This window comes from Glycine soja, chromosome 3 (genome assembly GCF_004193775.1).
Source record: "Glycine soja cultivar W05 chromosome 3, ASM419377v2, whole genome shotgun sequence".
In the NCBI taxonomy this organism is placed as follows: Eukaryota; Viridiplantae; Streptophyta; class Magnoliopsida; order Fabales; family Fabaceae; genus Glycine; species Glycine soja.
In genome coordinates, this window is record NC_041004.1 from 43,128,795 (window position 1) to 43,152,155 (window position 23,361).

A 23,361-nucleotide genomic window follows, 5' to 3' on the forward strand; every position below is an offset into this window, starting at 1 on the left:
AATTATTTTATAACATAATTGATCTATTAACTTAATTAGTTAAAATATTATATTAATAACACGAAAGTCACGTTCAATTCCTGCTCACCGAAGGACAAAATTAGAATTTCACATGGCTGGTTGTAGCAGCAATTTGCATGGTGACCAAAGGAAAAACCCTTGTTAATTTTGGGTCCATAGAGTGGCTGCTGGATTAATCTTTGGGTTTCTCTATCTTGAATATAACGATTTTATCTGCAAGTGTTTCTCTATATTCACCATTCAGATAGATTTGCCTCTGTAAGATGGGTAAATTAATACAATAAACTCACAATGCTTAATTTAAACTGATCCGGCTTTATATTCTTTCCTATTCTAGAATATTAGGATATGATTCTCTTAAACAAGGAAAAACACTTTAATTAGTACCTTACGGATCTTATATATATATATAGTCAATCAAGACTAATCGTTGCATGACAAATATTGTCTCTTCTTATTTGTAACATGATCATATCAAGAAGAGAATACAAGCCCCTAATCCTCTTACAAACTGTGTACAGGATCAACTTGTTGAAATAGTCAAACTACAAATGGACTATGTTTGCAGTTCAAATATTATTAGCCAAACTATATATATAGTCACATCACTAATTAAAAAATTCAAAAGTGAATAAATATTTGTCATTAAATCATATCCTGAATATTCAAGTTCAAGATTAAAATATACAAGTCATATTTTTTTAAAAAGGTCATAACTTTTAAAATAGTCATCATATAAACATCAAATTCTAATCATCCATGCATTATATATATCACGCCAGTCATCTGAAGTCACAAGCCACAATTAACAGACAATGATGCTCTCCACTTATTATTACAACCTTTCCTTACATACTACACATTGCTTAAGTTAAAAAGGTGAATCGTGAGAGGCTGAGAGCAACATGATACTGTCTCACTAACACTTATTTAGACCCCAAAATAGGTAACTAGTGGTTTGGGCTCCCAAAGACATTAAAAACTGAAAACGAAAGATCAGAATAACAATAAAGTGAAAATTTCCAATCATACACATGTATTCATTTATGATTTTTCTGAACAGACATTTTTGTATGTATCTACCATAATACAAATGTATAAAGAACAATCAGGGTAATATTATAAAACTAAATAATTTTTTTAATAAAATGTCTACGTTATCTACAACTCACACTCACAGGCTCAGACTTGCAGAAAGTTCCAAGTGCACCTTCAACGAATACGGTTCACATGAGCAAATGGATCAGTGCTAGCTGTTGGTGCAGGTTTGGAAGCCTGTGGAGTCCCAAAGACATTCCAAAATCTCAGTGTCTCGTCCCCTGCTGCAGAGGCCACAGTACACCCGTTTGGACTTTGTGCCATATACAACACCCTGGAGGTATGACCCTTGAGCTCTGCCATCTTCAGCATTGAAGGGTATTTCCAAAGAGCGAGCTGGTTCTGGGTGAAACCATGAGAGCTAAGCAACTCACGCTCATTCTTGCTCCACAGCAGAGCGCACACTTGTGAGCCTGTGTCAACAGAGTTCAAGCACGCCCCTGTATGAGTGTTCCAGAACTTAATGCAGTGATCACCCCCACCTCCACCAGAAGCTAGGAGATTTGCCTGGAATGGACACCAAGCTAGTGCCTTCACGGCAGCTCTATGCTCCTCAAACCTGTGAAGCCAATGGGTCGGTGAATTTGAAGAAACCATAGTCCTGTCCCATATGTGAATAACATTATCGTTGCCACCACTCGCCAATTGTTGTCCCGAGGGAGACCACCTGAGCCCACAGATTTCCTGTTGATGTCCCCTGTAAGATTCAACAATGTGATGCCTCACTCGAACATCGTTGTTAACAATCCTACCATCCATCCCTCCTGTTGTGAGGATATGATTGTTCCAAGACAGTGAACCCACTCGTGCTTGGTGTCCACCCTTCAGTGTTCTTAGCTGCAGTTATCAAATCAAACCATAACATCAGATTGCATAAAAAGAAAGTAATTGTTATATGGTTTTTGGAGCAATTATTACAATAACAAAAATCTTATCACACTAGAGGAAAATAATTATTACAAAAAATGAACAATTTTTAACTATGTGATCATTCATACTTGGATGACAGTGTTACAAAACATTACACTAAAGGTCAGCATACTATTCTAATTAAATTCTACAAAAAAGTTTGTTAAAAAAGGTATAAAATTTACCAGCCTAGAAGCATGAGAATCCCAGAGCTGAACATGAGAGTTGTTCAAACCAATGGCTACATGGCGTCCATCGGGGGCCCAGGCAACACTTGTAACCGGTCCATCTTCCTCATCCACAGTGACAAGTTCAGCAGTGGAGCTATCAGAGGCATTCCATAGATACACCGTGTTTCCAAGGGCAATGCTCAGAACATCGCCGCTGCCCCAGTCCAACAGATTCAAATAATAATCATCCAGTATATCGGGAGCATCCAGCGTCTTCTCCGAACTCTGAAGACCATTTACACAAACAGTTAGAACACAATTTCAAAGTTCAAGTGTATGATTAGTAAACTTGCAGAATTTTCATTTTGACCTACCTGAGGAATGTACCGTCTTGGCTTAGAGGAATTAGGAGGAGGAGGAGGAGGGTTTAGGATGGAACTGGGAATGAGTTCAACCGGCGTTCGGGGTTTGTTCTTAAACGCCAAGATTCGAGTACGATTCATGTTGAAAGCCTCAGCGAGTTGCTTCTGGTATGCTTCTCGGGACGGTGATGTCACCACAGGGTTCTCTTTCTCTTTGCCCTTCTTATTCCCCTCTGTGAGCATGTAGTGCGCGTAATCGAAGTCCATCGCAGAGCGATTAGGAATAAACCTGTCCAACTGTTTCCGAAATTATAAAAAAAAAAAGTGAACAAAAAATTCTCAATCTAGGGTTTTTCTTTTTTACTTTCTTTATCGAGAAATTAAAATAGAGAGAGAGAGGTTAGGGTTTACATTTTCCTGAGAATTCTTTCTGCGGAAGAGGCGATCTTGGAAGGAGAATCGGGACTTGATCTTGGAGGGAGAAGAACTCCACGATCCCACGTCCATGGTTGGAGAGGGAATATGAAGAAGGTGGTGATGAGCAAAAGAAACCCTGCAAAAATGAAAAAACAAGTAAATGGGGAGCGAAAAGAAAGAAAGGAAATAGAAAAAACAGAGAGAGGAGAATGAGAATGAAAATGATGGTGGGGGTGGTTGATTTTCCGGTTCAGTCACAGTTAGTTTAGATCAGAGAAAGCGATCATTCGAATTTCGATCGATGAGTAGAGTAGTGGAAGAAGAAAGAATAGTAACATGCCATGGACAGAAAAACAGGGTTTCGTTTTATATGTGAAGTAGCCGTTGGAAGTGGTATGACGGAAATACCCTTAAACCCCTTACTAACGTCGTTTTGCAACGGTGGTAGATTGGCTCAAATTGATACGCCAGCATCTTTCGCGGGTTACTAATATTATCACCCATCTTTTTCTTATTTTTTAAAAATAGTTCTGACATAATTTATCATTTAATGCATGTATAAAATATTAATAATATAATTATTTTAGGATTCAAATATATTTTTAATGTTTAATTTTAAAAAAAAAAAATTAGTCTCTCTTTAATTTCTTTTGTTTTTAATCTATACATTTTATTTAGAAACCCTAAGCATATTTTAATTATACAAAATAAATAATAAAAATTAGGTTAAACATCTAATTTACTCCCTATATTTATTTGTTGCATATTCTCATTTTGGTCCATCTACGTACATAAAAACTTATTATTAAATCAGTTCCTACTTCCTATTATGAATGCACCACATACAGAAGACTAAATTAATAATGCCCCACATAATAATGAATTTATAGTAAACTCTATTATCAAATTTATAATTTAGACTTAGAGCCTAATAAACGGTATAAAATCAGTTTGTAATGTAAAGATTATCCAAACTTCACAAGAAATATATTGATGATGTCCTTAGTCGATGTTAAATCTCAACAATAGAAGCAGTGGGTGGACTCATCTTAAATTTAAATTGATCACAGAGATAAAAGTAGATTAATAGTTCATGTTTATTCTTGAAACTTGACTAGTATAGTAGGTGGCATAACCAACTGAAGTTCTTAATACTTAAAAGTTACAATTTACTACTAATATGTTGCACAATCACCTTTAATTCTTAACTACCAGAGTTGCGAGCTTGAGTTAATGAAACAAATCTAATAAGAAGGGTTATACATCCGAAGAAGTTAAATAATTTCAAAAGGCATCTTCTCTAAACTCTCCTTATATTGATGTGCGTGTGATAAGATTCAGCATGATTTTGTTGCTTCAACATGCTAAATGAAATAATACATGAGATTAGACAAATTGAGTGCAATTCACTTGGTAGTTGTCCCTTACATATGATACAATTATGAGTTGTCATTCAATATCAATTTTCTTAATTTCCAGCTAGAAGTTTCATCCGCCGCAAAGAAAGATATGCCAATAAACGGTAACCAAAAACCATGGCTGTCAGAGCAGCAACCTCTGTGAATCCACTGTCAATTCTGATCCCATCAATGGTAGGTGTAATGTGTTCATATTGAACCTTGAGCAAAAGTTTATACGTATGGTAGTTGAAAGATATGTAGCGAATCCATGATATAAATATGGGGACTTTCTGTCAAATTTAGAAAGCAAGAGTCAGTAGCATTTATAACATTTACAAAATTTAGATGAGGTTTCTCATATTCATTGTTTTCAAGTTCTTATATGAAATTATGGCATTTTTTTAATATTCAATAGCTTCTATTAATTGCAAATATGTTTTGATTTTTTTAATCACATGTCATCTGAGTTCTGACTTAAAGTCCAATAAGTCAAATTGTTCCCTTAAACAAATTTATTGAGCATATGTCAGAAAATGAGGATTTTGTATTCCAATAAAAAAAAAAACTCAATTAAATTTACCTTCACAAAAAAACCTCCAGCCAGCATGAAAGTCATCACAGTTACTGAAGCCAAAGTTGTTGCCCTTTTTAAGTCCATTAGTGTAGCCCCAATAGCAAGTCCAAGACCCTGCTTTCACAAGCAGTCGTAATTAGAACTATAGGCCATTTTGTTTTATGTTATTTTCTTTCTTAATAGTTGGATTATGAGATACAATGCATACCTGAGCTGCTATGATGCAGAGAAAAACGGTAAGAATACTAAAGAAAAAACGCCCTGAACCGAGTCTCAAATTGGCCATGAAATAAACAACAAGGAGGAAAAACACTGGTAGCACCAGGTCTAGTAGAAGGTCACTTGTAGTTCTGGCCACGAAATATGCACTTAGTCTGTACATATCGGTTGTTCGTTCCTTAGTCAGCATAGCTCTCTCTTGAGGAAATGTGAATATAGCAGTGAAGACAGGAAAGAATCCCCAAAACACAGCAATAAAGAAAAGCAGTCCTGCCTGCAGTGAAGAATGAAGATGTTAGCATGCAATATGTTTATGCTTTAAGTTGGAATCTGATTATGGCCTTTTAAGAATAGGGGGTTAGGCTCTTGGAAAAAATAGTTTACCTGGTCTTGCAAACCTTTTGGTGTTTTAGCATCTGATTGCCACCAGAGTAATCCTAAGATGACTGCAGTGGCTAGAACTTGGGTGATTCTCAACCAGCTAAAGTAGTCATGCCTCCGTTCTCTGAATCCTCTAGAAAATAATATGGAAAATTGCTCAAACCAACTTGCTCCCCACTGTCTTTTACAAGAACAAACCTTAGACTTCAGTTCTTCATCAAGGGGGACAGGAATCATTAGCTTTGTCTTCTCTATTTCTGCAACTCGAGAATCATATGCCTCCACCAGATACTGTTAAAATTCAAATGTTTTTGATGTGAAAATTATACTCTCAAGTTTCTTTTCCAATTAAAGGATATCAAAACTAATAATGAGAATTTACCTCTTGTACAACTGAAGCTGATGGTTTCCCATTGGATGTTTCAGCTTCAGCATTTCCCATCTGCACTTTATCCTTTAACTCTGATGGCACAGAAATATCATTTACGTTTCCATTTGCAAGGTCTAATAAAAACTCTGCTGGGTTCATGGCAATAAGAGGTGCACACCCTATAAACTGGAAATAGTCCATGGCATCAGATGCTTTTCCAAAGTAAAGCAAGCTCCCTTTTCCTAGAAGGATCAACTTATCAAATTTATGAAAGAGTCTGCTTGACGGTTGATGGATTGTTGTCACTACGGTTTTACCAGCCTGGTATAAGACTAAAAGGTTAGTGATAAACTCAAATTGGACCAAACCATAGTCTAGACTAACATCTTTCCATGTCATGAGTTTAATGACTAACTGTATCACCGGTGATGTTACAAGAATCAAATTGTTAAGGATTCTATTGTCAAGAAAAAGATGGTCAACTAGACTCAATAACAGTAGATATAATAAGTGATATGACACAATAAAAAAAGAGACGAAGAGAAATAAGGGGAATCAAAATGAGTGTTTGTAATGGAGGACTGTCCATATATTATTGTTGCAGGTATGATAAGTTATATAATGTGATAAGAAAAGAGAGAAATAAGAGGTGTCAAATAGGTGTTTGTAATTAAGGGGCGCCAATATATCATCTTAATACTACTAACCTAAATGAGTAAAATTTAGAAAGTTTAATTCTTTCTGAGTTATTTGAATGAGATCTAAGACTTTTTTCTTTGATATAATGTTTGTAAAACAAACTATAACATTCATTAGTAAGTTCAAATTGGGGTGGTTGGATGCTAGTTCATTTAACTCAAAGGGAAGAATGAGGGCAAATACCTCTGCTATGTCTTGTAGCATCTGAACTATCCTCAAGGCTGTTGTAGAATCCAAACCAGAAGTTGGTTCATCAAGAAACAGAAGTGAAGGGTTGATTATGATCTCATTGCCAATACAAACTCGCTTCCTCTCTCCACCAGATATTCCTCGAACATAGGAACCTCCTATCATAGTGTCTTGGCACCTGTTTTCATACACCCGAATTATACTGATTGGCTTTTATAATTAATATATAAAATTTATCACTCACAAGGGCTCACAGATGATTATGACTTTGCTCATAATGATTGAGACACTATTGTCATGGATTGAAGCATTTACCTCTCCAATCCCAGCTCTTCAATGACTTCTAAAGCTCGTTTTTCCTTTTGCTCTTTCCTTAATGTATTTGGCAATCTTAGGAGGGCTGCATAAGTCAATGTTTCTTTTACAGTAAGGTGAGGAAACAGAACATCATCTTGTGTCACGAATCCAATCCTGTCAAATGCATGTTTCATGTAAGTATGGTATAAACCAGATAGTTAGATTTTTTTTTTATTATTATTATCTGATGGCCTCTATATTTGTCTCAGACCATGTAAAAAGTTGTCATCAAAATCGATATAAAAGAAAATTCTAACCATCAAAATTGTGGGGCTACCATAACCACAATTTCCATCTGATTGACTCTTGATTAAAAAACCTTTGATCGTATAAAAGTCAGCGAGCTTTCCAGCTACATTTATAATATTTGACTTGTTAAGAATTCAATCTATGTATTTTAACTTTTAAGTACCTTCCCAGTTTAGGTACAGATAGTTATTAGTAGGATTTTTACCTGCTCTTTAGGAACTTGGAATAAGGTTGATCATTGTAAGTGATAGAGCCACCAATTGTGCATTGAATCAACCTTCCTCCTAGCAGATTTAACAAAGATGTCTTTCCACTTCCTGAAGGACCCATCAATGCTAAAACTTCCCCAGGATTTACAGAACCAGTGATCCCCTTCAAGATATCCTTCTCCTTAGTTGTAGTTATGCCTTTCATCACTAACTTGTAGGTTACATCTGTGAACTGCAGAATAAGAATTTATCTCAATCAGCGGGATCCATCACAAACACACATATAACTTAAAATAAAGCACAAAAGTAAACTCAATGCACGAAGGCATTTTTTTTTTCTAAAAGATTTTGTCTAACTAGTCATACTCATACCCTTTTTTTCTCAGCCAAACCATGTTATTAAGCCTCACATATAGCTAAATCCTCGAAGCCAGAAAGGTTCCAATCTTGAACCTAGGTCTTTCAAGCGTTTGAGAAATAAAACTAATGTGTTGATGCCCTGTCGGAGGCATCAAAAAAGAAAAATTCAGAAAATTTTAGTACCAAGTTAGGCATATGTTGTACTTGTATCTACTGTATTACTAATCATTTATGGGGTAGTCTTGTACATTGACATCACATGAAATGAAACTTTGTACAAGACTGAACCTGACCATGCTATATTGATAGCCATGTAACATGTTCTATTGGCGGCGTTGATCGCTAAATGAAGCTTCATCGTTGCCTGCCCAAATACATATATAGCACTAAATCAAACTCAAGCTCTATTGAAGGTTTGAACAGTACTGGCAGAGGTAGGTGCAGGCAGGGAATGAAGAGGAGCATAGTTAATTTTTGATACATAAAATGTATATATATTACCTTTAGATATATTGGCAGAGTAGGTTCCGTCTGAAACTTTGGCTTAGGAGTTCCAGCTTCAATATCCTCCGCTGCAATATACATAGTAACCCTTTTTATACAATTCATTCACTAGGAGGGAAAAAGAATGGCCTTCATGCAAGAGCACCAGGCAGTTAATTAATAAGTAGCTTCATATATTGCAGTATTTTACTATAAATTAGAAAATGCATGTTCATGACTCATGAGTATGGGTTGCTCAAACAAACACACGGTAATATAAGTGAAGTTGATTTTTCAAACTGTGCACATGATGCTTGAAGTTTCAAAGGGATCATATATATATCAAGTGTACTGCATGATTCCATATAGTTAAGGCATACAGGACAAAAGTTGATATAGAGCACTCACTAATTGTGACACTTGATAAAGTAAGTCAAGCTAATTCGACGCAGTGGTGAATAAAAATCAAGCCGAAATTTAATGAAGGGGCCCAAGAATGAGACAACATGCTCTCCCACAAAAAAGGAAGACTGGGTCCAGGTACAACCTAGCTAGTTGTAGTTGGGGAATTATGGGGACCAAGATAAAGATGAGTCATATCCCCCGCATTGTTAGTTATAAAGATAAAGATGGGCACAAGATAGTCAACAAGTTCGAAAAAATACAAAAGTAGTGAATGAAAGTGTCAGTTTGTGGTAAAATATTTACATTGGATTGTAATATGCAATTTTGTTATTTAAATAATTTAGATGCATATCAGAATTTTAAAATATATTTTATTTTATTTTAATACAGAGAAACCTAAACCAATCAAATTAATATCAATCCAGCTAGTAGAATCAACCTAATGGTAAGAGAGTTTAAATAATTTGTATAAGATTATACTTCGTTAATGTCATTATTACACAAACAAAAATCAAATTTCAATCCATTGGTTTGATAAAAAAAAATATTAAGAATATATTGGTTTATAGCATGTTTGGAAACATGTTGACAAATAAAAAATCATATGTTAAATATGAAAGCTATAATAATTACTAGCATTTCGAAATGAAAAATCATATGTTAAAGGTGAAACTAATTAAGCATGCCATTAGTATACTAAGTTAAAAATATTGTTTTCATACAAGACTACAAGAGTGTAACATATCATTAATGCTTCTTAAACAAATGTTACCCATTTTCTAGAATTTTAGTTTGAGCATAAGTCATGATCAAAGAAATAAAATAGTGACGTGAATGCAGTCTAGGGAGAAATAGACGTACACAGAGCATGCATGAAATGAAATGATAATTATCGTAATTAATTAGAACCACGTTACTATGTAGGTGTGAATGTGTGATGATAGGGGGACCATAACTAGGCACAAATACAAGTGGTTTATAAGAGATCATATTTTGGATTTTTAATCATATTTTCTGTGGATCCCGTAGTGTTATATTAGTCTGATGTCTTAAATTTCTTATTCCAATAATAAATCTTATTTTGAGATCTTAAATCATTTTTTATAGATTTCAGGAAGGATCCATCTTGTAATATTTATTTATAAATTATTTTAAAATAATAAAAAATAAATAATTATATATTTTTTAATTTCAAAAAATTTATAACGAAAATACAAAATTTATTAATAATTAAAATAAATCATGTCAAGCTATAGTAACCATAAAAAAGGGCAAAAAACTATCATGCTTGATAAAAATAGAAATAGAAACTATTTTGCATGATAAAAATAAAAAAGAAACTATTTACACGTTGGAAATATATATATATATATATATATATATATATAATTTTATTTTTTGAAAAATAGTGTCGATCATGGTTTTTATAAAAAAAAAAAAAAAAAATCAGATCCCTACGTGGAATGAATCTTAGGAAAATCAGATGAAACTAAGATTTCTCTCCAAAAATCAGTATCGGAGATGATGACAAGCACAGTAAATGTGACTCTGTGAGTCACTTGTTATCTGGACCGTTATTCACGAGTTTGCGCTGAGAGGTTGTTAGTTGGTTTGGACCCGACTAAAACACCTCCACGTAACCGAAAACAGGTGAGTCTAATAAGACACGACACTGCCAGGATACAAGTCAAGAGAGGTTCAATTTTACGATATATATATATATTTTACTAAGCATAAAATTAAGAATTCGATAGGAAAAAGAAGAAAGAAATGCACATGTTCTATGGGTGTTGAGCCTTTTAAGTTTTAACCAGAACTTACATGCAAATATTATAGGTCCAGTTAAACTTTATGAGACTACGACAGTACGACATGGATGTTTTATATTATTTGTTTATTACTCTTTTACATTAATTTTTGTTTTTGTTTTTATAAATGATCTATAATAATGCATACATTTAAACGTGTACTATTTTATTTTTATTTTTGGATCAATAAATATATATGCAAAACTAATATATCATATTGCAAACATCAAAACTCTGTTCTAAAACAGAATCGATTAATTTGGATTATGTTTTAAACCCATTATTGAATCTTTCACTAGGTTTTTGGTTAAATTAATCAAATCTCTTGGCTATCAAGGGAAAAATGTTAGTATAAAAGCAGGTTCTTGAGCTTGATTGTGTGGAAATTTAAGTTGAAATGCGAAGTTTATATTGTGTTAGTTACGTCTTTGAGACAAAAAGAAAGCGTTCTTCTTTGTTCTTTTAATCATTGGGATGGACCAATTAGCTTCACATCGCTTCCGTAGTACCAAACTACCAATGCCCCGCCAAATTATGAATAAGTCAAACTAACTGTCTTTCCTGTGTCTGTTTTAAGTTTTAACTTTTATAAGGCTTTTTTTTTATCAATTTAATTTAAAAAAAGGCTTTTTTATCAATTTAATTTTAAAAAGGCTTTTTTTTATCAATTTAATTTAAAAAAAATTGGTTGATATTTCTGCATCCTTTCCTTTTATATATCTTTTTCTTAGCTATCGCATTGTTTATTTTTTCCTTCTTATTTTTCTATTATTCAATCAAATGTATACGCTTGAACCAGCTGTTAAATTATTTTTTATGAATTTTTCTATAATTAGTTTTAGCTTATTGTTAGTGCTTGATAGTATAAAAATTATATTCATATTTAGTGATATATTGTCAAATTTGCAATAAATTTATATATAATTATTGTTAATAAAAAAATTGCACTTGTCTTTAGTGAGTTTAGTATTAATTCCATGTAATTATTAACGAATTTATTATCTTATAGCTATTAACGTGGCCAAACTTATTAAGTATGTTGTCAATAATTAAAAAGTAAAAATATATACTAACGATACATCAAAATTAAATTCTTCATTTATTTGTATACAAAAATCTAAGTTTGTAATTTTAAAAAATAAAAATATTGAGAATCAAATGGAAAAGCAATATTGCTTCATTTTTTTCTTCATCACACAAATGTTACTCTTTTAATTCTGGATGCACACGTGTTGTCATTTTTAGAAAAGAAAAACAATTAATCACCCACATATCTGAAGTGTTATAATAATCAGTGGATTGAGAATCAATTTGGACCTTTGATTAATTATTTTAAATGATAAATTTATCTTATATAATTAAATTTAACAATTTTTAGTGGTGGGGTTATTGTAAACTGCTGGGGATCACATTGTTCTTATCATCAATATAGCAAGCCTTAATCCCAATATATATTTTTGTGGTTAACTACCCGTAACGACACAAAAGCAAGACAAGTTTTTGAGCATTCCTAACCGTCTGTTCTTTAAAGGACGGAAATTAATTATAATCTCAAACAAAACGTACCATATCAAATTAAACTCGTGAACATTTTAGAAAGCGTATGATCATGTAAGCCATTCACCTCATAGGCTAGCAGAAGATATGGCAAAACTTCCCTCTAAGTAAGAAAAATAAATATATCGCTAATTATTAATTATTAGATTATATTTTAATAAGTCATAACAAAATTTAATTAATTAATTTTAGTGAGGAGCTACTGACGGCTAAATTAGCATTATGTCAATACAAAAAAGAAAAGAAAAGATGCTAATTAAGAGTTATGAGTGTGTGAATTTACTTACGGATATCATCGTCGCTGAATGGTTTGGAATCGGCGATTTCATCAGGAGGGAGAGTGAAGCCGGTGAAGGAGAATGAGAGGCCCAAGCTGGCGCTGGAAGCTCGGCTAAGAGCCACGCCGCTGCCAACCTCGTCCACCTCAACCTTCAACTGAGCGCTCCTTGCCTTCCTTATGTATGTGTTTCTCCCACCACCGCCGCCACCCGGCGATGGCGCCGCCGTCATCCTCCAGCTCGATTTCCTTGACAGGGCTCCACCGCCCTCCGCCGACGGTGGCGACTTCTCAGCTGTCGTTGCCACCGTCTCCACTGCTAGCTGATCCGATTTCGTTCTCGCTAAGCTAGACGACGTACTTGCATTTTCCATGCTCCCCAGTCACCACCACCACCACTGTATTCATTAAAAAAATAGAATAAAATTAAACTAACATTTTACATGTCTTAATTATACCCAAACAAACAACAAAATGAATGAATTTACTTATTAATAATACATTAAACTGCACCTTTATTACGATCTATAAATGTTGCTACAAATTTAAAGACGGAGAAAGATGAAGAAGACATAAGGATAACACCGAGGCTGGCTACAACTAGTTTAGAGCAAAGATATACCGTACGTTTGTGAAATTACGAGTGAGAGAGATCAGAGATTCTTCGTTTGGTACTCCCATCAGTAGTAGGAGAAGATTGTTTGCCATGATAAACTAATTAGATAATTAAACTATAAATGATGATATGAGAAGATTGTTTCCTATGATAATTAAGCTAATCAAATAATTAAACTGTAGAAGGATGATATGAGAAGATTTTTGCAGGCTTTTTTTATCTTACCGTAAGTTTTTTTCTTCCTATGAAATAGGAGTAACCAGCAAAGCAGGATCAGAAGGAATTTGCGGGATTATATGAGAATGGAATAGTTCTAGACCGTAGTTATCCAACTTATAGCCTATACCAAACATGTGGATTGTGGAGCGTTCACCCTTTTTATAACGGTCAGTACTAAGAGCCAGGAACGAAAGCACTAAACTACCCTTCTATTTCCTAGCTAATATCACCTGCTCTTATAATTATTGCATATCTGTGATAAGCTAATTAGGCTAATTATGTACTCCAGTTGTCCTCAGGGTCGTTGATTCTGGTTGATCAGGAGAATTGCAACGGGTTATGGTATGGCCATAAAAGTTACTAGGCACGTGATATGGTACACAGTACACACAATTCGTGTTGGTACGCGCTTAGTCTCGCCTTTTTATTACATTATTATTAATTACAAGTAGGATAATAGAGAATTATATAAATAAAAGACCCTCATGGAATTTTTCAAGCAGGGGCTTCCCTCTTCACTGAAACTTGAGAAGACGCTAGAATAATGGAAGAATTCAAGCTATGAAGAGATCGAGCAGTAGAATGGGGTCTGGAAAATTATGTTTTTGAGGTGGACTCGCGCGGAGGAACCTTTTCAAGCTATGAAGAAAGAACAAAGTCACTCAATATGCAGAGCTATCCTCTTACTGGATGTTTAGACATCAGTTCAGAGAGTTAAAAAAGTTGTGCTTGAAAAAAGCAATTGAAACACTTACTTGGAAGTTAAAGAGCTAACTGATTTTAAGAATGCATGTGCATTAGAATTCTTTAAAGCGTGTTCCTAATTTTCATTTAAGCATAGCCTTAATTCTCTTTTATTAATAATTAAGGAATTCCTATGAAGAAAAAAAAAGCAAATTGTCTTTCCCTAATAAATACTCAAATTTCATTTTGTACCTTTTTCAGTTGTCAATCGCGCACGGCCAAATGGCCAATCTACTCGTATTTTAATTAGGTTCTTCAGCTTGTCAATTTTGTCATTGTAGCTGGCGGGGAGAGCCTCCCCCAACTGGGTTCTTCTTGACCTTGCAGCAGACTTTACTCATTTTCAGCATTAATGATGAATTTTAGTACTCCTTATTTTAAAAAATAAAATAATCAAGTACATACTACACTTGTGACACGTGTAATATTGTAATATGATAATCCTAGAAGTACAATAAGTTTTTAGTACAACACTTTTAATTATAGTATATTTTCTGTGTATATATCTCTTATAACATGCACTACTTATCTGACATCTTTCTTTCTTCTTAATTTTTGTCTATTATTATTCTAAATTATAAAATTTGCATGTTATAAAATATATTGCGTGGGGGTGGCGTCATAGTACGTATATATGTTTATATCGTTTAAGACACCTTTGACCTTGCACCAAATGCACGCCGAGCCCCGCCATGTTTGCCGTACACGTATTGGACATGAATAGTTTTTTTTCTCATTTTCCATGAAATTCTGAGAGTTTGGACACCTTGAGGATGTGTGTCAACTGGTTGGAATTTTGATGTCATGCACGTCAAGGACAAGCCTAACGATTTTGGTATATATTAATGAAGGTTTAACCTTATATGAGGATGCTAATCAAGTACACCTAATATGAACAAATGCTATGTAGTTTGAATAATGGAGTTGTGTTGGGGTTGGAGGGAGCCTCTGCATGTGTGCAAGCTTAAAAGGTCCTTCTTGCATGCATCCCATCTAGATTACCTGCACAAAAGGGAAGCCAGAGTTTTGGAATTTTGCTTACGAAAAAAAGGTGTACTTTTTCCCTCTCAATATGAGAGCACATATATCCATTGTTTTTTGTACGTTAATTTACTATATGTACGTGAGATTTGGTTTAATCTAAGAAAAATAATCATCGTGTATCAATTTTGGAGTTAATTGAATAGAAGGAAAAGAGAGATGAAAAAAAAATGTTGTTCAGATTGACATAAAATCTTATATCATTTAAGAATTAACATTAATTAAGAATCATTCATAAACATTATCTTCTTTCAATCTATTAAACTCATCTTTATAAGAATGAAATTATGACACCGAGAACATGCACCTAAATGAATAATACATCTATTACGGAAACATGACAGTAAACTTGAGATCATAACAAGTGATATAATTAATTAATATGGTAATTAACTGATGTGAAGGAAAGGAAATAGACAAAATAAGAAAAAAAAATATGAACATAAATAAGATGGAAAATAACGTAATGTAAATTTATAATGACCCTTCTACCAAAAAAAAAATATAACCCTTAATTTGATTATTAAAAATAGTACTACTATTATGGACAAAATGATTAATGCAAAGCTGTCAGGTATATGGTCCTGGTCGTTCTGTCTGTCCTTTATTTCCCTCATCATCTAAGTTCAATTAACTTGTGAATATATATCCTTTAAAAAAAATTAACTTGTGAATATTATTGTTCTAGATAGGTGTCTCGAAATTTCTTTGAAACTAGCTTAGGTACATATAAAGTAGGTATATAATTTGTACAAATTTCTTGACACGTCAATTTGAAATTACAAGCGGAGGAATGCATGGGCCACCTAATACGCTAATTCCAAATTCTAATTCTTACCTCACAAGACTCACAAAGATAGTTTCATTTCAATAGGGTACACTACATGTAATTAACTTGATTGATAATCTGCTATTATTTAGTTGTTTCTATAAATATTTATGGTGTTGAAATAATCGAGATATAGCAGACATACATAATTACTCATATTCCCGGTAAATAAGTTTTGGGTCGAGAATATATATATATTGAAAGTTGCAGATATATTCTGCCGAATAATTAATTAAATTGTTTAATTACAATGCCAAAGGACATATACCGATCAATGTTGATCTTTTTTATTTATACTAAAGAATAAAGATAAAGATCATAAATCATAATATATGTTTGACTGCATATAATTCGCAGTGGCTTTCGTTATCTATGGCTAGGAATTTGGTGAAGAGTACACGGTTTCTACGTTGAAAAAACACAGGTCATTCTCATGCAGTGAATAGCTGTGCAGAGAAAGATGTGGCCCAAAAGGTTTTAATTGTTTGGTGCTTCCTAACGATAAGCAGCTGTCTATGTATCTTTTTCCTGTCCATGGTTGGTCGCCTTCCTTTTACAACATCTCGCCACGTATTACTCTACTCCAAATCTGCATAAAGGCATTTAATCCCTTTATCTTATAATCTGTATCTAGTATTATATTCCAAATACTGATAATAAAAAAAATATTATATTCCAAATAGTTTGCATTTGCACGTAACATGCAACATGCCTTTATCTTCCGAGCAATATTACATACATCTCTGGGAATGCAAAAATTAATTAAATGGAGTTCAAATTAATATACACATTGTAAACTATGTGCTTCATAAATGAACGTTCAATCAAATAATTCTCAAGTTCTATTATTTTGATGTGATGCAGGAAATATTATTAGAAGCCCCTTCAATGCTTGTACTTCAATCATTCATTATGCATAGGGTAACCATTTTTTATTATTTAAATATCATTATAAATTATTGAACTCTATATCAAACTTCATGAACTATATATATACTTGCAAATTAATGACCTTGACCTTAATGAATATCAGGAGTGATACAAGCATAAAAAAAAAAAAAAAAATCTTCGAGATCTCACTACGCATATATATAGACCTCATAATTTAACTACATATTTATTTGTTATTGTAAAAACTAATGTGTGTGTATATATATATATATATATATATATATATATATATATGTAGTATCTAGCTACATTAAGAAATTAATTTTGATAGATAAAAATTATATTTATTAATAAAATAAAGTGCAACTACTAAAAAAACATTATATACCGTGTCTTTATCTCAAATTTTTTGTACAATCATCGCAATTTAATTAATTGGGTCAACATTTGTCAATTATACAAGTCATGATAAGGATGGAATTCAAAGAAATAGAATACATAACGATCCAAGGTTCCTCTCCCTTTATATCACTAGTCACTACACTACTGATCGACCACTGTTCATAACAACTTTCAAGGGATGGGGGCGGTGCCCTTAGTGGAAGGGAATCTCACGTGACAAGGACGTGATGGTTACTCACACACACTGTGTATGAATTACGTCCACTCACTTATCGTTTAATTATTCAAAATACAAAATTATTATTATATATTATCTTTAATACTTAATACGTCAAAACCAAAATGCTGAGTGTGTTGCCCACAATTCACTGTGGACACCTCAGAGCTGTCACCGCATTGCCATGACACGTGGCTTTTGTATGGCCCTTGTTCCTCCATTTTTCTTCACTTATCATCACGTTTATTCATTCAATCTCTCTCTCTGTTTTTTCCCCACTTTTTAGCCTTTCCCACATTTCTTCGTTTCAGCAGCTACCCTTAAAATAATTTGTGTGATGCACGACATTATATTAAGAGAGGAATATTAATAATATTTTCTTTAACATGTTTTATTATTGATTAAAATTTATTAACAATTACAAAACTATATAAAAAAAGAAAGAATGTATGTGTTGCAGACATTTCTCATATTGAGATTATCAAATAGAGTGGGTAAAATTGATCGACTCGATGGGTTAGTCTGATTTATACTCTCAACTTTGGAGTTCGAAAAGAGTATTATTCGGGATATGTGCATTTTTTATTTATTTAGAAATTATTTGCTTTAATGTTGTCTTTTAATCATGTATGATTGTTTATTGCGAGTATAAATCATATATCTTGTTTATTTTCCCTAATTGGTATTTTTCCTCATTCTTTCTATTTTTTTCTGTATTTTTATGAAATTTATTGCATGTTAAATTGGTGAACAACATTTTCGGTTATTTGAGAGGATTTAAAGCATGTCTTACGTAAAGTGCAGATACCTTATGAAATGAATCCTTAGGTTGCAAGATCTTGAGAAGATATTTGGTTAAATATCAAAATACACAATTTTTTTTGGCAGAATAGTGAAAAAATTGAATCCATAACTTTTTTCTTCCTCTTCTCTTCGATCCTTATATAAATTTATTTTCAACTATCAAATTAATCTTATAATTCTTAACTCCCAAACATCAATATTTTTTTTCAACAAATATTAATTTATTAATTTTATTATAAATGTTAATAAAAAAATATTCAAATTTACAATCTCTCTTCCTTTCTCCCTCTAACATCCTTGAATTAATCTTATATTTCCCCTGAGCACCAATATTAAGACTAACTAGAAAACACTATAAAAGTTAAATCTATCAAAATGTATTAGAAATAAAATAGATCGAAGAAACTCAAAAACTTTCATGTAATTAAGCTCTAAAAAACAAACATAATTGGCCAACTCATCAACAATTTAAGTAGCTTCACCCAAAGTACGAAACCACTCCAAATTCCCCCCTTCCATAGTGAAATCATTGATATTCTTGGCAAGTTAAACAGACTATTGATGTGAGTTCTCGCAGTCTCATTAATATATATTATTGACTTATCATAACACTAAAAAACAATATACACATCCACAAGCTATGATGTGCGACATGCAACTGCAAGAGAACCGGAGGAGAACCCATACATCAAGCGAAAAAGGCATATATAGTAGACCTCATCATCCACGTAGCCTGTTTCATTTTATTTTTTTGCAAACAGACACGCTAGTTGATTTGAAAAGGCTATGCATATGTAGTTTATATGGTTCTTAGTTTGCAAAGATGAAATTGACACTGAGAAAGTCGATAGCTAAGCTATATACAGCTGCCAATACGGTGGATTTTTTGTTAAAACCAAAACATCAATTTAGTCTTTAAATAAGCATTATCAATTAGAGGTGAGACGTACATATATGTGAATTGATCAACTTGATTTGCACTGCTCTCTATAATCCTACAATTAGATAGATCAGTTTGTATAAATATGTATTTAAACGAGTTTTTTCATTTAATAGGCTCATATATATATATAGGATACTTATTCATTTATTTTCAAAACGCTTGTTTTTATTTAAACATAAATAATGAATAAGTGGGTCAACAGATTGCTCCACAAACTACAATATTTATTGATTGTTCCTAGTTTAAAAACCGTTGTATTCTTAACAATATATTTTTCATTTATATGGGTATAGCAATTGGTCTGTAATTAATTAATTGCAAACAAGTAGACCAAACCTGCTTATGTGTTTAACTTAATGCAAAACAATCTGCGTGAGTCTATAATTAAACAGATTACTAAGATTTTGCTAATTCAAACCTATGCAAGTTGCAATTTTCTCTAATGAGATTTTTGGGTTGTGATTTAGTTAAGACAAATGCAAACAAATGTTTTTAGGAAACTAATTAAGAAAGTCAAAGGGAAAAGTTTTATTGTGGTGTAAAAAAAATACAATCTCCTATGATTTTAAAATACGCTCTCACATAATTTTCAATAAAATATTTTTTCTTTGATTTCTTTAACTAAAACTAGTGATTAAAGATCCTTTTAATTTATTAATTAGGTATGTGAGTTGTGAATTCATCAATTTTTTGTTTAGTCAGTGCACACAAGATATGAACCCAAAAAAAAGTTATATGCAAGAGGTGACTTTTTAGGGAATTCATGGGTAAAATCAATACCCAAGCTATTGTTTGTGAAACTTAGCTTTTTGCAATGCTTCATGGTCTTCAAAAGGCTTGGAAACTACGGTCACAAAGTTATTGTTTGTGAAACTAATTTGAAGATGGCCTTGGAGTTGGTCAACAACGGTTTAGAGGCTTGCCATCCTTACCTCCCATTGATTAGGAAGATTCGAGACTTGTTAGCCTTTGACTGGAACGTCCGTTCGCAATAACAGATTTAAAAATTTCTAAAAAATTTAAATGCATAACATTTTAATTATCTTGATTTAAATTTCTTTTATTTTATAAATATTTTGTTTGGATGAAGCAATTCAATTATTTGTCTTTTAGTTTTCTTATTTAGATAAAGTAATTCAATTTGAATGAAATTCAAATTTTTATTTTTAAATATTTATTAAAATTACTTATATTTAATAATTAAATAATCAAAATAATTTTTTAATGTTATAATTCAAAATTTCAAAGATGATGATGATGACATGTAACTCAGATTTTTAATTTAAATGGAGGTGATGATGATGATGATGGATCGAGAATTCATCGCCACCGTTGAATACACCGAAAATTGAACTTTGACTCATCAACGACGGGTGATGTTGTTATCGCTGCATCTCCTTCTGCCACCTGAGCTCCAAAACCTTTCGATGCGAATTCAAATGCTTCGTTGACATGAACGTTGGACTCGCTGTCGGGCAGTATTCTGGCACCAGCCTCCTGGACTTGAACCTCATGTCGAACATGTTGCATAGAGTTTTCGGTCCCATTGATCCCGTTCGCCACTGCGGCGTCTTCTCTGTGCCACAGTGAAGGCATTTGCATCCGAAACACTCCACATTCATTCCCTCTCTCTTATTCGCCTGCGGCGACTTCACCAGCTCTAGGCGCGTGGACCAGTCCCCCGATGCTGCGCGTGAGCGCTTGCTACGTGCCTTCCCTAGGTGAGGAGTTTTTGAGTGGAGAAACGGTGAGTTTTGCAAGGTGTCGTTAGAGGCGAACGGCGGAAGCGTGTCGGTGGAGGAGGAGGACTCCAACGTCAAAAATGATAGCTCGTGACGTCGCCGAGAGAGAGTCATGGAGTGTGGCTGAGAGAGGGAGAGAGAACTGGTGTGCTCTAAGAAATTTTAATTCCTTTATTTTTGGTGAGAATTTAAAATGCTGTTAAATTAGTATATTAAAATGCTTTTAAAAAATGACAGTATTTTAATTACTTCTAAAATATCTCGTCCAAACATATTACATTATGGGAAAACATTTTAATATCTTATCGAAATATTTACCTATTTTAATTTTTCCATCCAAATACATTGTAAGGAAATTGATCCAAGCTAATTTATATGCAGATTGACCTGCTAAATATGGATTCAATCATGATGATAGTTTTCTTTCTTGGATGCATTGTCCTTCTGATATAACTCCACTTATGATTGCTGACGTAATGAGAATTATTCATGCACTTCTGATGTATCAAAAACTTGCATAAGTATGATCAAGTAAAATAATTATTTACGCCATTGTTACTGCAATGGGAGTTATTCATATTAGGATCTAGTTTTTTTTTCTGCTTTAATTTCTTATGTATAAAAAAATACCCAAGCTATTTATATTATTTCTTATTTAAAAAAAAAACATTGAACTTAATATAAACGTTGACATGCATTCAATAGGAAACAGCGCTTTTTGAACGGTCATTTCTTAGCATTTGAATTAACTGCCACATTAATCCCAGTACTAGCTTACAGCCGGCAAATAAATAATAATAATAAAAAAAGTGTCTCCCTATATATTATAGGAAGACTTTGACCGTGGTGATCTTTGTCAGCAAATTCTGGTCCAAACCACTTTTAACACGATTTGTAGCAAGTCAGACATGACAGCCGGAAAATATTCTATAAAAGTAGCAAATTTCCCCATGTTGGTATCTAAAGTCCAAAAGCACAAAAAAAATAAAAAAAAAATCAAATACATCTGTATTATTATAAATGCAGATTGCAAAGTCTACCAATTCAGACTAGACCATGGCGTTTGAGTTTTGACGATTGTCTACTTTCAACCAACACGCACCATTACTCATTCATATAGTCATACTATATATACTTGATGTACCACCCATAAGCCTACACCACTTCTCAAATTCTAAAGCTCAAGCCTTATCAGCAATTCAACATCTTCTTTACATACAGTAAGATATGAATTCCCAAGCAACAAGCAGACAAAAGCAGTTGCAGGGTCCAAAGCCTGCTTCTCTAATGATTAACAGAAACTCCACAAAGATCAGTAAGAAGCAGAAGCAGCACCTCTCACATCATTCCCCAGTTATAGTGCATTTGAAATCTCCCAAGGTCATTCACGTCAGGCCTGAAGAATTTATGAGTCTCGTGCAGCAGCTAACTAGGAACCCCGTATCAGCAGCTTTTGCTGCTCCCAAAATGGACAAGAGTAGCACCGTGGTTGAAAACCCAATAGAGGATTTTACTGGTTGCATAGGTCATACTTCCAATGTTCCTGTTGACTTCCAAGCTTTAATGCACTTTGTAGATTTTTTTTAATCGCTCCCTCAGTTTTTCTAGCTAGCTGTTTTCATAGTTATTTCCAAATCAATATATCTGTGCAAAAACTAAATTAATTTCTGTGTCTATTCTAACCCAGACTTCAAATTAATCATGATTACATGAGCTATTTGCATCTTAAATCTATCTGTTTATAACCAAAGGAATTAATGATCGTCTATAATTTGGAGGTAGTAGTAAGGAAATATACGAATTTGTTCGTCAAAATTATATAGACATGGGGCTGTGAGATAAAAGTAGAAAAAATTGGAGCAGTGCCATAGAGGAAATAGTTGAAACTTGGCGTTAATGACCAGAAATTGAGTGGTCTCGAAGCGTTCAGGGACAGTGTTTGACCTAAAATTCGTAGGAGGACAAATATAGATTTGAAAATATTGTGCGTCAATCTAATTAATTAGTTGCTAACAAAAAACAAAAAAAGTAGTTGAGAGCTGAATTGAATATTTCAATAATTAAGAATTTTTATCCGGTGGCCTGACCAAATATTATCTATATTTAATCAATTAATTAATAGCCGTCTCGTTCCCAAACCAAAAGACAATGATGTATTACAGAGTTAGTGTCAAATTTATAAGGCGTAGAATGTTGTCTATTTGTGTATACTAATGCAAGAAAATGAACTTCGAAGTGATATGTTCATTCATTCTTCTCCCTTCTCAGTGTAGGAGGATGTTGTACAATCAAATCGATAACAACAATATATACACAATTATTTTTAAGTGAGTCGATAAAATATTTTTCTTTTTGTAAAACTAATATAATGCGAGACTTTTTAATTTGATTATGCTATA

The 23,361-nt window shown here is 33.1% G+C and overlaps 3 protein-coding genes across 6 annotated transcripts; all 3 read right to left on the reverse strand.

The window, feature by feature from the left end:
- Positions 1-1,023: 1,023 nt before the first annotated feature.
- On the reverse strand, positions 1,024-3,323 carry LOC114407288 (cell division cycle 20.2, cofactor of APC complex-like). Its single transcript, XM_028370338.1, has 4 exons — positions 2,972-3,323; positions 2,573-2,857; positions 2,214-2,483; positions 1,024-1,956 (listed from the first exon to the last, which is right to left on the reverse strand). The coding sequence occupies exons 1-4, from the start codon at positions 3,065-3,067 to the stop codon at positions 1,234-1,236; spliced, it is 1,374 nt and encodes a 457-aa protein (XP_028226139.1). The 5' UTR covers positions 3,068-3,323; the 3' UTR covers positions 1,024-1,233.
- Positions 3,324-4,273: 950 nt separating this feature from the next.
- On the reverse strand, positions 4,274-13,776 carry LOC114407289 (ABC transporter G family member 22-like). 4 transcript variants are annotated; one of them, XM_028370339.1, is made up of 11 exons: positions 13,356-13,776; positions 12,525-12,912; positions 8,486-8,556; positions 7,621-7,856; positions 7,125-7,280; positions 6,804-6,987; positions 5,934-6,242; positions 5,555-5,842; positions 5,160-5,444; positions 4,958-5,065; positions 4,274-4,667 (listed from the first exon to the last, which is right to left on the reverse strand). In XM_028370339.1, exons 2-11 carry the CDS (start codon positions 12,886-12,888, stop codon positions 4,446-4,448), a joined length of 2,223 nt encoding a protein of 740 aa, XP_028226140.1. In that variant the 5' UTR covers positions 12,889-12,912; positions 13,356-13,776; the 3' UTR covers positions 4,274-4,445. The 4 variants fall into 4 exon arrangements, with proteins under 4 accessions (XP_028226140.1, XP_028226141.1, XP_028226142.1 ...); XM_028370340.1 differs by lacking the exon at positions 13,356-13,776 and adding an exon at positions 13,142-13,324; XM_028370341.1 differs by lacking the exons at positions 12,525-12,912; positions 13,356-13,776 and adding an exon at positions 8,278-8,348.
- Positions 13,777-20,602: 6,826 nt separating this feature from the next.
- On the reverse strand, positions 20,603-21,076 carry LOC114405309 (GATA transcription factor 9-like). Its single transcript, XM_028367901.1, has one exon. The coding sequence runs from the start codon at positions 21,074-21,076 to the stop codon at positions 20,603-20,605; it is 474 nt and encodes a 157-aa protein (XP_028223702.1).
- Between the last annotated feature and the right edge of the window lie 2,285 nt (positions 21,077-23,361).